We start from the raw sequence: 14,454 nt of genomic DNA, 5'->3' as shown, positions 1-14,454 counted from the left end.
CTCCATAATGATAGGTGGAAATATGAAACCATTTGAGAGGCTGCATATTGAAACGAGACCTTTCTTCAATATTTACAGATAAAGAACGCGTTAAGGGGCATGATAGAGACACATAGAAGGAGGGGACAGAGTGAATTAGATATATTTAACACCCAAACGGGAAGGGGAAAAAATCTGTTATTTTCGTACAATTTTCTACAGGGGGAGACAAATGGAGGAAAACTGGGATACATGAAAAAATGGGAGCAAGAACTAAGGACAGAAATAACTCTAGCACAATGGTATCAATCAAGTATGGAGGTGGTAAGAGCCTCAGCTTGCATTAACCACCTAGAACAACTGAAAAAAGTTCAGACAAGATGGTACTTATGCCCAGACAGACTAGCACACAATGAAGCGGGACTCTCTCACTTGTGCTGGAAAGGTTGTCAGGAAAAGGGTACAGCGATCCATGCATGGTGGGGGTGCCCGAAGCTTCAGGTGTTTTGGTCAGAGGTCTTCGGACTAATCTCCACCATAACAGGTGAAGCTGCTGAGCTATCCCCCCCTTACAAGCAGTTTTACATATAGGGGTTAATAAATATCCCTCGCAATACAGAGGAGTAATAACACATATACTAATAGCAGCGAGACTGTGAATAGCCAGGAAATGGAAATCTATAGAAACCCCAAACATTATAGAAGTTAAAGAGAACCCGTCATGCAAAATAACCCTCCTAATCTAAATATATTTTCATAAACTGCCATAAGAGAGCGTTGCCTCTAACCCTTCATTGTCCCTCTACATGCCTGTAAACCTAAGCAATGAGGTCCTAAAGCTGTATGCAAATGACCTGTGAAATGTCCAATGAGTCATTAGCATATTCATGCTGTCCAGCTTATTCATGAGTGGGAGGCACAGCCACACCCCCAGTGCTTGACTGACAGCCTGTATAATGCTGTAAAGGCTGCTCCATGTGCTATCTAGTGCTGGTGGCCACACCCCCTGCAGCCTGTGTGTGTGTATGTGTGTGTGTATAGGAGAGATACAATAGCTCCAGGCAGCCATGTTATAGCAGAACATGTCAGGTACATGTGTAGCTGATGTCTGTGTCTCTGTGTATCAGGAGGATGCAGCATGTCAGCAGATGCAACACACACACTAGCAATGCTTTACTATACATTACATACAGACATGAGCAGGGGGAGGAGAAGGGAGGGGGGACAGGGGTGACATCACTGCCTCTGACCATGTGACCAGTCTCATTTACATAATAAAGAAACAATGATTTTATAATGAATAATGTATGAAATAACTAGATAAAGGCTGGGATGGGATCCTTGTGAGCTGCTCCAACAGGTAGAGGTGACAGAAATAGTGACACAGACCTGATGACAGGTGTCCTTTAAGAGCTTTGGACCTTTATTATTGAGAGCATTGGACCTTTACTATTAAGGGCTGTGGGCAGCACAACTTATTTTTAAAATCAGATCACAAGGCACAGGTTTTAATTAATGGTATTGTTTTATTTTTTTGGTCTATTATTATAGTTTTTTATCTTTTATTTTTGTCACTACTGTTATTTTTCTGTCATTACGCTGCCACTGGCTAATTAGGATGTGAAATGGCAACACAGTGGAGTCAACAGGTTTAGTTACTCTTCTATAGTAGTCACACCTGAGCAACATAATATATTTAATTGAATCATTATCAGAATCATATTTAAACATAATGATTATTATAACCATGCCTAATCAACTGCCAACGACAGTTAGTCATACTGGTAATTCATTACATGTGTCAAATTTCCCGGAATGTATAATCATGAGATCTGGAGCAACAATCTGATATGTGAATGAGGTGTATATTTGCCACATGTACACCTGCCATAAAAGCCATAAATTAGGTTACCAGGTTAACAAATAAAAATGTTAGGTAATAATTTGTACACGTTGCGCTGAGAGGAACAGACATGTACGCTGACTGCTGATGGTACTATAAGATTGTTTTGTATGTTTAACGCCTATTATGTCATAGTTATCTATTGTCAAGAAGTTTCAGAGGAAGGGGTTATCTCTGTCATCCATACGCACCACAGTGAGTTCTGATTGCCTTACATGGCAACAGTAGGTCTTTTCCAGAATTGAAATATATTTTTATGTAAGCTATTATAATCATAATCTATATGACATCTATTACAAGATTTTCTGATGGTAGATGTCCTCAACTAAATACTCTTTACTTTGTCTAGCGGATGATCTTGTTTTTCTTTAATCCTGGGACATCTTTATTCAGATAAAAAACCACTTGATAAAATATGTAAATGAGCCAGTGGCACTCTAACCGACATCACCGGAGTGCCTGTTGGCTCAACCAAGTTATAATATATGCATGTCCCCTCTGCCACTGTTCTTCCTAGTCCCACCCGCAGAGCTGTCTTGGGATCATACTATCTAGCCAACTGTGCTGGATTGTGAGACTTGCAGACAGCCGGTGACATTAATGACTGTCTGAGGCATTCTCCCCTACTTGTTGATCTTTCACATATCAATCTCCTCCTTAAATTGGATGAGGACCTGTTCCTCTACGTGATAATGATCGCACCAAACTAGAAGCTGAGCCTTTTGGAGGTGGTGTGAAATCCACATTCTGTCCCCCCTTGTCAGCGGGATCCTCTATTGATTCATTTTTTCCGTGTGTTATAAAAGATGTTAAGGCTCTGATTTACCCTACCGCCCCTCGAAATCTCTCTGGGGGCAAATTTCGAGCTATTAACTGGCTTAAGAAACAAGAGGGTATCATTGTTAAGCCAACCGACAAGGGTGGGAATATTGTGTTGATGACTCGTGAATACCATGTCTCTGAAGCTACACGGCAGGTTGAGGATAAGAAAAAAATTCCTCTTAACTGTACCCTCCTATCTCAAAGACACTAATGCCTTTTTACAGGTTGTTAAAGAAATAGAGTGGATTGATTCCTTGCATCTATTGACGTGGAGAGTCTCTACACACACATTCCGCAGGATTTAGCAGTTGCCTGTGTTAGGGACATCATCGTCAATGCTAATAAGGAAACTCCCCTCATTGACTTTGTTTGTGAAGGTCTTGATTTTATTTTGGCACATAATGCCTTCATGTTCGATGACAGATGGTTTGTATAGCGAACTAGTGCGGCTATGGGTACTCCTGTATCTTGTACCCTGGCCAATTAATTTTTAGTCTATTTTAAAGGTTGTCAAATCTTTTTGCTGGACAACCCCTTTGTCTCGACTTGAGGGAATCTTTATTTTTTAAAATTGTTACTTACCTCAATGACGTTAACCAAATGAATATGCATTTTACCGCTGTGTTTGGGGACATGGAACTTAACTTTTTAGATGTCAAAATAAGAGGAGGGGAGTGAGGGAGATTGGTCACTTCTGCCTTTAGAAAACCTACTGCCGCCAATTCTATTCTCCATTTTAACAGCTTTTATCCTAAACACACCAAGAGTAGTCTACCTTACAGTCAATACCTTCGCCTTAGAAGAATAAATAATGATGACAACAATTTCACATTGCAATCTAGGGAACTAACAGATAGACTTGAAGCTAGGGGGTATCCTAAAAACTTGTTAGATGGATTTCAAAAAGCTTCCACAAGAAAAGTTGTTGCAACGTAAAAGGGTAGATGACACTAAAAGTAGGAATAATTCCAGATTTGCCTTTTCTTTGGATATTAGCCCATGTGAAAGAATTATATGCTCAGCTATACAGGACAATTGGCACATTCTTAAACATGATGCACAATTGAGTAAAATTAGTACAATTAGTACACAGCCCCTCATAGCCTTTGGACGCAGTCCCACAATTAAGAATGCTCTGGTGAGGAGCAAATTTTCTTAAATTTTAAATGTGGTTTCTGTATTCAGTGCATGTACAATGGGCAATTAAAATCAATCAATTTTGGAGGTTTTTCGTTGCAAGTTACTTCTTCTATTTCTTGACACAACAAGAAACCCAAAAAACATTTGTGGTTTACATCATCTATTGCCCTGTAATAGATTTTATATTGGAAAAATTATTTGCAGTATGTTTTCGAAAGCATCAAAAATCAATCACTACGGGCATTGGCTGTCCAAGACTTATTGAGCATGTCTGTAATGTACACCGAGGAAATTCAGAGGTACTGTAATTTTTGGGTATCGAAAAATTTGAGGTTAACCCTTTAGGTGGAGATCGTTCAAAAAGCTTGTTGCGGCGAGAAAGTCAATATATTGTGAAATTTTATGCTACGGTAGAAGCGGGTTTAAATGACGTATGAGATTAATGTTTTTATATACATCTTATACATATTTCCCCCTTGTTACCTTATAACTAGTGATCATTTTCCTCTTGTAGTCCTATAACTATGCATTAACATTTGTCCTGAATCTAATAATACTTTACCATTGCTTTCTTTTGTATTTGTTTATATTCTGTATGTACCCAATGTTGTTTTTTAGCAATTATTTTTTGTATTCAGGTATGTAGTTTCACATTTCACATGTTGTGTGTCTGTGTGTCTGACACCTGCCGCTGACGCTGCTTATAGGGCCCGTCCGGCAGTGTGACGTCAGTGGTTTGAGAAAGCACCCGAGGGTGCAAAACAGCCCCTCACCCTGCTCTGTATCTCACAATGTGCTGCATCTTACAATAAAGAAAACATGTTAGTGAGTGCCGCTTCATGCCTTCTTCTTCTGGATCATTGGACTAGGAAGAACAGTGAGAGGCAGACATGCATATATTATAACCCGGTGGAGCAAAGAGGCGCTCTAGTGACATTGGCAGTCATTTACATATTTTATACAGTTGTATTTTAGCTGAATAAAGATGTCCCAGAAATAAATAAAAATAAGATCATACCCATGTCAAGGTAACAAGCATTGTGTTCTGGACATCATCAGTTAATCTGATGGAAGATGTCCTTTGAAATGGTAAAAGCAATGTTGAACTATTGGTAGCAATTTACCTTCATGTATCCCCATTAAAATCTACAACATAAGCCTGTTATTTATTTTACAAAGAACCAGAAATTCTAGATGAAAGTTTCCCATATGACAATTGTACATTATTAAAGGTTAGGTTATATGTTATGGCCACAACAAAGTTAAAAAGGAAAAAAATATATATTATGATATAGAAACTTGCCCTAATCAGAGATATCAAGCATCAGCTGTACATTAGGCGGCATTCACATGACTTTTTCTGTATACGCTCAGTGTATACGTCAGGGAAGCGTCAGATATACGGTGAGCATTCCAATTGACATATACTGGCAGATAGAGGCATAGTTGTTGCCTCTGTCTGACCTGTATACATCGCATCAGTTGAAAAAGGAAGCTAGATCTTTCCATTCTGCTCCCTCCTGCTGGGCAATATATGCAAAGGCAATAGAAGTCTATAGGGAGCGGATGCAACTTATTGCAACCCTCCTCCAGGCTCGCAGAGCGGATACATCGCTCAGACGGAGGGTAGACCCTGTGATGTCACTTTCCATACAAGGACAGTGACATCACTGGGGAAACAGCCCATACATCAGAATCTAGTGTATTGCAATATATAGTGAATATACTGCAGATCTGCATCGGTCTGCCTCCTGAAGAGCATTACAGATCATGTTAAGAGACAGGCCAGTGAGTTTAACAGAGACTCCTGGCTGTCATGACAAGGGATTGGTGCCCGCGATGACCTCACATTGAGCATCAATCCAGCCCACGATGGCATTGTGCATATGTCGGCAACAATTAAATGCAGACGGTGGCACTTAAATGGATGACACCCAGGACCAAAGCCAGAACCAATCTTGGGTCTTAGCTGTGTGTTTGCTGCATTATGAAGTAAAAAGCCACCCTTTGGGGTTCAGCCTGTGAGCCCTATCCATACGCCCTTCCAAAAACAGTGTAGTAATAGCACAAGTAGGGAAGTGCTTAATAGCTAAAAACAAGATTCATTTATAACAAAATGCATAGACAAAATTAACATTCTCATGGAGCTAAAGTGTAAACTGTTGGTAAGTAACTTATATGAGAAACCTAAGATTGGTGACTGCTGTGCGCACACTGATAAAAATTCTTTTCATGATGAACTTTATGAAATAGTATGAAACTTGTTCAGCACAAGCTATGCAGACGCGCTTAACCGGAAAATGAGCAGGGTAGATAAGACAATTAAAATATTATTTACCTTACAGGGAACATGTCTACAGCAATTGACCTAATAAACCACTACCAGTATGTTGTCAAAGACTGAACGGTCTATGTCAAGCCTGACTCAGCAGTTGAAATGTTGTGCTTGGGTGAATAAAGACACGTCACCTGTTTATACTAAAGTATGTGCTTTTCAGTAATGAGGCGCAGCTGCTGCTGGACATTTTATAACAGTAGCGGCTGCATTAGGGCTTATACTCAAGTCAATAACTTTTTCATTTTTTTTTGTGATAAAATTTAGGAGCCTCATCTTATACGGAAGTATTTACAGTATGAGGGGGATTTCAGCTGTAGAGCACACAGAGGCCGGGCCAGCCAGGGGCAGCATCCACATCTCCTACACCAGTGATGGTGAACCTTTTAGAGGCTGAGTGCCCAAACTGCAACTCAAAACCCTGCTTATTTATCGCGAGGTGCCAACCAAAAATTAAAGCAGTAATTTGTTGCTTCCTGTTCAACAACTTTCAATCATATTGGCCTTCTGAGGAGAGCAACACAGTCGAAAATTTTCATAATTTTAGGTTCTTTCCAGTTTCTCTCTGTACACAGAGAATCATGGGGCCAGCAGGAGGTCCTCCAAAAATAATTAGACCCTGTCAAATTCTCCCTCTTCCTACAGTCCCAAGTAGCAAAGTAAGCATCAAAATATGACTGAAAGCAGCATCTTTTAAGTTTCTTGGAACTGCAAGAAGATTATTTGAGTCTTGTCTGGTGTGTTTGGGCGATGCCGCCTCTGGTTTGCCACCACTGTCCTACACTGTCTGGGTGATCTGGTCTGGACAGTAGCTTTCCTAAAAAGATGGGTTATAAGACCATGATAGAAGTTTACCATTAACTTACTTTTATGAACAGTATAAGATTAAGAATATAGAGGATATAGAGTAGTACTTAAGTCCTAACATCCGGGCAAGTGTTGGTTTGGAAGCTGGGTGGGGGGCCTAAGGAACAGCCCTAGTGTGAACAGCCCGGGGCCCAGGGGACACTTAATCCACCACTGACTGTACGGTGAGCAGTCGTGCTCAACGTACCAAGCCCAGGAGCCCAGCAGTCCCTTATACGGTCGTGTGAATGCAGCCTTAGAAAAACATGTTTGATTATATCCAAATGAAATGTGTCAAATGTTTCCAGCTAGTCCCTATTCTCTTTAAAGAAGTTGAGATGCATTAACAGAAAGAAACCAGGAGCCAGTGTGGCACTAGAAGAAAGTATCCATGTGTTTTAATCCATGATTTCTTTCTACACAGCCATAAAATCCCTACAATTGCCTTACAATAACTTTTTATAGGGACCTGCAATAAACATTCAGATCACATACTTTATCGATCATTGTTAAATGCATGGTGTATAATAATAGGACATTCAGGTTTATTGACTCTTTATGGAGAAGTAGTTTGTTCGTATCACCAGATCACAGACAATGTGTATGTTCTCTCTGCCGCAGGTAATTGCCATTGTAATGGACTATTTTACAGACAGAGAAGTGTTTAAAGATGTGCTGGACGCTGCAGACAAACGGAGAGTCCCGGTCTACATGATTCTTGGAGAGAATGGATTCAAGCACTTCCTGGAGATGTGTGAATTTCTGCAGCTTTCTGGATTTATGCTCCGGGTAATACTACTAAGCAATAGAAGCAATGGCTGCTTAGTGCAATTCTATAACAATATTTATGCTGTCTTTCCAATGCCAATTTTGGATTAATCTTATTTTCTTTAAAGGGGTAGGCCACTTTACAATAATTCTGTTCCATTAGACAAGTCTCTGCATGGATATTTACCTGGACCTTTGCCTCTGAGAGCTTCAACCTTTTCCTGTTCTCACCATGCTGCCCTCAGCATATGTACAGTTTCCTGTTTCTCCTTCATTTGTCCTAATGGGGTCACCCACTGTGCATCTTTCTCTCACAGTCCATCTCATTGACAGACACAGGGAGAGGGGAGAACAGGATAAGTCATAACTCACCTACTTCAGCTCCTCCTATTCATCAGTGTTCATGTAAACAAATATCAGAGTGTTTGCAGACAGCACTAAAGTAAGTAGCAAGAATGCTGAATCACTTGATGAATATGAAGGCAGTAAAGACACATGGGCAATTTATGTAAAGAGTGGCCAACCCCTTTTAAGAAATTAATATAATGTGTTGTATCTGGTACTGGACTGAAGAGGAAAGGTAAATGACACCAGGATTAGTGACTTTTTATGGCTTGTATCCCATAGAACTGTTGCACAAGCCATTATAAATGCCCAGTGTGTTCATGTAGTGATTTTTTGGAATTAAAGGGGCTGTCTGAGGTTTCCTATGCAAAATTCAAATGCAATATAAGAACCTTAGAAATAGATCTTAACCCTCTTATTCCCTGGGTAAGGCTGCTGGTCTCTGTGGCTGCTGGTCTCTGTTGTGTTTGCATCAAAGTGACAACTACAGCCAATCAGTTGCTAAACCTCAGCAGTGACACACAGCGGGTCATTTACTAAGGGCCTGATTCGCGTTTTCCCGACGTGTTACCCAAATATTTCCGATTAGTGCCGAGTTTTCCTGAATTGCCCCTGGATTTTGGCGCAAGCGATCGGAATGCGGCATGCACACAACGGAAATCGGGGGGCGTGGTCATAAAAAAAAACCCGACGGATTTGGAAAAAACGGCGCATTTTTTAAAAAAAAAGTGACGCTCGACACGCGCTTACCTTCACCCAGGATAGGACAGTGAACTCCGATGCAATCCGATGGTCTTCAGCGCAGCAGCGACACCTGGTGGACTTCGGACGAACTGCCTTAGTGAATCCTGGCCGGACCCGAATCCACCGCAGAGAAGGCGCTGCTGGAGCGCTAATGGACTGGGAAAGTAAATCTGCCCCATAGTCTTTACTAGTCTGATATAGCACATATGTCTGTATATAGCCTCCAAATGGCTACAGCACCAGAACAGAGACTGAATGCCTGACTACATAGGGCTACATCAACGGGTCAGGAAAAGGAAAGGTCATAACATTTGTTATATTACCTCTGGGGACAATAATAAGAAATCCCTACATGGGAAAAACTTGAATTAACTGGTAAATCAACACATATTCCTGTATGGTCAGCATAAATTGGCAAGAACAATGCAATGCATTTTAAGTAGTACTAGGGTTTGGAAGGGTAATGTAGCCCCTTAAGGAGACTGCTTTTGCAGGTTTATAGAATCTTAAAGGCCATGTATACTCTCATGAGAATTCTAGGTTAGTAATAAGGAGACACATTCCTCTTCCTGATCCATCTTAGTTACTTACACTGTACTGACAAGGAGCAATGACCATGAAACAGAACTATCTACAGCTGGAAGAGACTTACAGAAAACTCATAGCAATATAATACAGTATACAACAATATATAATCATACTTTTTCTTCACTTTGTAGAATGTGCGCGTCAGGTATGTTACAGGGGTAGGGTTCTACTTGACCCCAGGGAAGATCAGAGGATCCATTTCACATAAATACATAATGGTGGATGGCGATAAAGTAGCCTTTGGTTCCTTCAGGTAATTCTTTTATAACTTTATTTGATTATGTTGTACATTCATTTTTTCGGTAATTACCTCATTTAAACTAAGTAGCTAGTGGAAACATTGCTAAATAAGGTCAAAAGGATTCCATGGCATTATGGTTTCACAGAAAGATAAATTTCCATCCCATTTCAGTGAATTAAACAAAGCTGCAATGCAAAGGACTGCTGCTATTGAAAGTACAGGATTTGTGCATTCTAAAGCAATAGAATAAAATTTAGAGGCCACTAATAAAGACACAAGTGTCCTCAGCTCCTTCCTTCCGACTTAACTACCTGTGAAAGCAGTTTGCACTGAAAAGAACGTGCAAAGTAAAAAAAACTGGTGCATGGCCCTTAGTAAATGTGCCCTATTATGTTTTAAACTTTCTTTTTGCATTGTAGGTTGACCTGGTCGTCTTTAAGAGTGGATCGAAGCATTATGACGCTACTGTCAGGACAATATGCTGAACCATTTGACATTGAATTCCGTGAATTGTACGCAATATCAGAGGAAGTAAATCTTTACAAAGAGCTGGGCCTCCCTGATACTCGACCTAGTCCCATGTTGGGAGTACGACCACGTTCTTCCACTGTTGCTCGCAAGCTCATAAATCCTAAATACTCGTTAGTAGTGGGAAGAAGCCCAGCCCCAGGTGAAATGCTAAGATTTGGCACACCAAATCCACCATCATCTGAAGATAACCAAGAAAGTGAAGGAGATAAGAGGATGGCTAAATTCCTTGAAGAACTTATAACAATAGAGCAGGAGATTCCAGAAAAAGTCAATCTAGACAATCTTCCAAAGGTGGCTGTCCCAGCCAATAAACAGACTGGCAAAGTTTTAGAGGACAATCGGACAAATAAATCCCCCAAAAAAAGTTTTAGACTTTTCAAAAGGTCTCACTCCAACAATCAGGAAAAGGAAGTTGATGAAGGTTTTATATTAGTAAATAAACCAAAACTTGACCTAAGTCACAGCAACAGCAAAAGTCATCAAGATCTGAGGGCCTCAGGTAAGACAACTGTTCTTTGCCATTATTTCCTCCAATTATTTACCCCCCGCCCCCAATGCACATTTGGCAATTGTAACTAATTGTAAGTGTTATAAGAAGCCTAATGACAGACAAATATTGATAATTGTACATTCTTACTCTTAGCTTGATTAATCTGCCCCATTGTTTTACAACTTTAGAATATATTATTGTAATTTTGTTGTATATTATATGGATATACTAATAGATATTTTTTTCCTTTCTTTCCAATAGGTAACATCAGTCCTGTCTCTACCAAGAGTGAAAAGCCAAAGCAAGACAAATGCTTGGTATCGTGAAGAATGGAAACATCCAAAATAACTGTACATAGATATTTATTGTAAATGTGAAGTAACATTAAAGAGCAGTTTCCATAGGAAGTACAATCTCAGGGAGGGTGACAAACGTGATCAGTGAACTAAGTGTACTAGTGGATCGGTGTCCTGTAGGTTTTATAATGCCATTCTGACACGGCCTCCTGTACATAGTTTTGAACTTCTTCAATTTCTGAACACTTTATTTTTGGAATTTGGTAGGAATTTCCAAAGAACCTGAAAAGCATCTAAATACTCTAGAGAACAATGTATGTGCACACATAAAATAAGTTAAAAAGTTCTCCTGCCAAGTTCCTATATTTGTTTACATGAAGAAAAAGTCAGGAAGTGGAGCCTGCGGGTCAGACCTCCAGATATTTTTCGGTTTTACTTACCAAACAAGTATATATTTTTAGGTAACACATTTTCGAGATCACTTTATTTGTGTTTACATTCAACAGGATCATTTGTAAATTTTCCCAACAAATGTATAGACCAAACCATAGACCTGCTGGTAAATGTTTTCTGTTTATTAAGTCTTTATTGAAAAGTGCAATAATTAAATTTTATTACAAATGATGTTGAAAAAATCCTAATGTGTCACAATCAACCAAGTATCAGTTTGCTACGAGCGTCATTTTAAAGGGGTTAAAAGAAGAAGAGTTTGTGTTCACACTAACAGGGAATCATGTCTTTAGTCAGGGGTGTTGCTAGGGCTGTAAAAGATCCAGGTCACCGGCCCATTATGGCCCCTTGTAGCATTATACTCCACACATAAAGGTTTACACACAGTACATTGTCCCCATTGTGGCCCCACATTTTAGAATGAAATCACAAATTACCACTTCCCCTCACACAAACACACACAGATATAATATATGACCCCCTTACTCTACATTACATACCTCCCCTGTCACTTACACACTTCATAATACCCCCTTAATTCCCCATACACTTAATTTCCCCCTTTTTATTAATTATTACTGAACATATCTTAATAATGTAATTCCCACACACTCCATATTATTGCCCACATTCTCCAGTAATGCCACCGTACTACATACTTACGCTCACACTATAAAGTAATGCCCCCTCACCCCATTGTAGTGCCGCCACACTCCATTGTTATGTCCTCACACACCATTGTAGTGCCGCCACACATCATTGTTATGTCCTCACACACCATTTTAGTGCCGCCACACACCATTGTAATACCCCTACAGCCCACCTTCCATAGTAATGCCCACACTTTACAATACCCCATAGTATCTCTACAGTTATGCGCCCACATCCCACCCTCCACCTCTAACTAAACAATAAGATAACATTACTACTCACCTGTGGGACAGGGTGAGGTGATGCTATTATACCGAGCCTCCTGCTCCCGGCAGTTGTACTGAACTGCTTGGAGCAGGAGACATAGGGACACATTTACTAATGGTCCGTCGGACAACCCATCTGATTCGGACAAACCGCGGGATTTAACATTTAAATTATGGCGCAAGACAATGCACTTACATACACCGGGAAGAAGATGGTGAACTCCGGCGGACCTCAGCGGGGAAGCGACACATGCAGGAAATTGGATGCACGATCTTAGGAAATCGCGCCGGGCTTCATCCTCGTCGGGGAACACACAGCGGGGATCGCGCCAGGAGCGGGTAAGTAAATGTGCCCCATGCTGTAATGATGTCACTGTGTTACCTGCTTACTGTAGTGGTGCATGAAGCTGATGGCTATATTATAGAGGACAACTGACCTCTATCTGCTTCAAGAGGATGGAGATAGAGGTAAATGCTCTCCAGACAGAAAGACAAGCATCTTCTTATTATGTTGCTTAGGAAAGACTATTTTGGAAATACAAAATAATAGTTAGCTGATTAGAGATTCATGGGGACATTTGGAGGGACGTGGAGGAACAGCATTAGCCCATTGTATTCATTGGGTGCTGTATGACAAATACAGTATATATACAGCATAGATTCATATTATGGCCTTGTGTATAAACCTTTACATTCAGGTTCACTAGCCATGGAGAAGACTATAATCTTAGCCAAAATCGTACAATCATAAATATTCTTACAATAAATTTCCTTTTCTTCCTTTGAGAAAAAACAGATATGTAAAATTAAAAGCAACTCTATTCGATTTTGGCGTATACCTGAACTAAGTCAAGGATTGGCAGCCATGTTTTATGTAAAATAGAGAGTTGCTGCTTCAGTAGTCATTGACTCGGTAGATGACTGAGCACATTATGTATGTACTAAATGACTTGAATAATAAAATCCTACATGGCCGCAGGCAGATACTTGGTAGAATAACAAAACATACTTAATTGTTATATGTTCTGCTAATCTGTAGGGTGGTCACATTCTACAGGAGCTTGTTCATACAAAAAAGTTCTGTATATTTTTTTTAGATCTGGTTTTTCCTTCTTAGGTCATGCAGAAATAATGTATTATATAGATGCTCCAATGCATAGTTTATGTTAATATGGAACATTGCATAAATGTTTGCATTGTGTGATTCAACATTGTACTCTCTTTTATAAATGTTTTTTGCATTGCCTCCTCAATTTTATTCCTCACATCCATAATAAGGTGTATAAGTAAATGATGCGGCTAGGCAAAATTAATTAAATTGAATTTTAAAAAATTGCACAATGAGTTAACTGGGCGACTTCATAGTGAATGAGGCATGCATACTGACACGCTGAATGTCCAGTACGCACAGTTTTCCTCTCTAATGAGCAGAGTGCTCTAGATTGTTAAACCTGAGGGAAGTTGCCCCCCCCCCACCTTGTTCAAATCAAACAAAATTGGTGTCAACGTTTGTGCTGGTCTGTGCAGCAGAAATTTTCATTTGTGCCGCTATAGTTTTTAAGATATTAATAATGGTTCCAAGAGGTCATCAGAGGTCAACTAGCCTCCCCACATTACCCAAATCAAACAAAACTGGTGCCGAACAATTCTGCTACGTTTGCGCTGCTTTTGTATTGAATATATAAACAAAAAATTAAAGGTCAAAAGTTCAACCAGACGCCCCCCCCCCCCCCCACATTAACCAAATCAAACAAAACTGGTGTCAAATGTTAGTGCTACATTTGTGCTGGTTTTGTGCTGCTATCATTTTTAATATATTCATACTTTTTTTTCCAGAGGTCATCAGAGTTAATTTCTTCCAAAGTACAATGTGTTTTCTAGCTCCCCCTGGTGATCAAACCAGGGAAATGTCACTAGGTTTGTTTTTTACCAGTTCATCCTAAACACCTTAACCTATGTAAACACCTGAACATACCTTAAAGGACACCTGTCATCAGGTCTCTGCCACTAGTCCTGTCACCTCTAACTGTTGGAGCAGCTCACAAGGATCCCATCCCAG

At 40.0% G+C, this 14,454-nt stretch overlaps 1 protein-coding gene across 1 annotated transcript in view; it reads left to right on the top strand.

The window, feature by feature from the left end:
* The window catches only part of FAM83F (family with sequence similarity 83 member F), a 31,699-nt gene extending 18,051 nt beyond the window's left edge, over window positions 1-13,648 (top strand). The window contains exons 2-5 of the mRNA XM_072127737.1: window positions 7,647-7,814; window positions 9,602-9,723; window positions 10,131-10,741; window positions 10,994-13,648. Coding sequence (XP_071983838.1) covers window positions 7,647-7,814; window positions 9,602-9,723; window positions 10,131-10,741; window positions 10,994-11,058 — 966 coding nt within the window. The 3' untranslated portion in view covers window positions 11,059-13,648. The remainder of the gene's footprint in view (window positions 1-7,646; window positions 7,815-9,601; window positions 9,724-10,130; window positions 10,742-10,993) is intronic.
* Window positions 13,649-14,454: the final 806 nt, after the last annotated feature.

Source organism: Engystomops pustulosus, chromosome 10 (genome assembly GCF_040894005.1).
Source record: "Engystomops pustulosus chromosome 10, aEngPut4.maternal, whole genome shotgun sequence".
NCBI lineage: Eukaryota > Metazoa > Chordata > Amphibia > Anura > Leptodactylidae > Engystomops > Engystomops pustulosus.
This window is presented reverse-complemented; position numbering and strand designations above follow the sequence as displayed.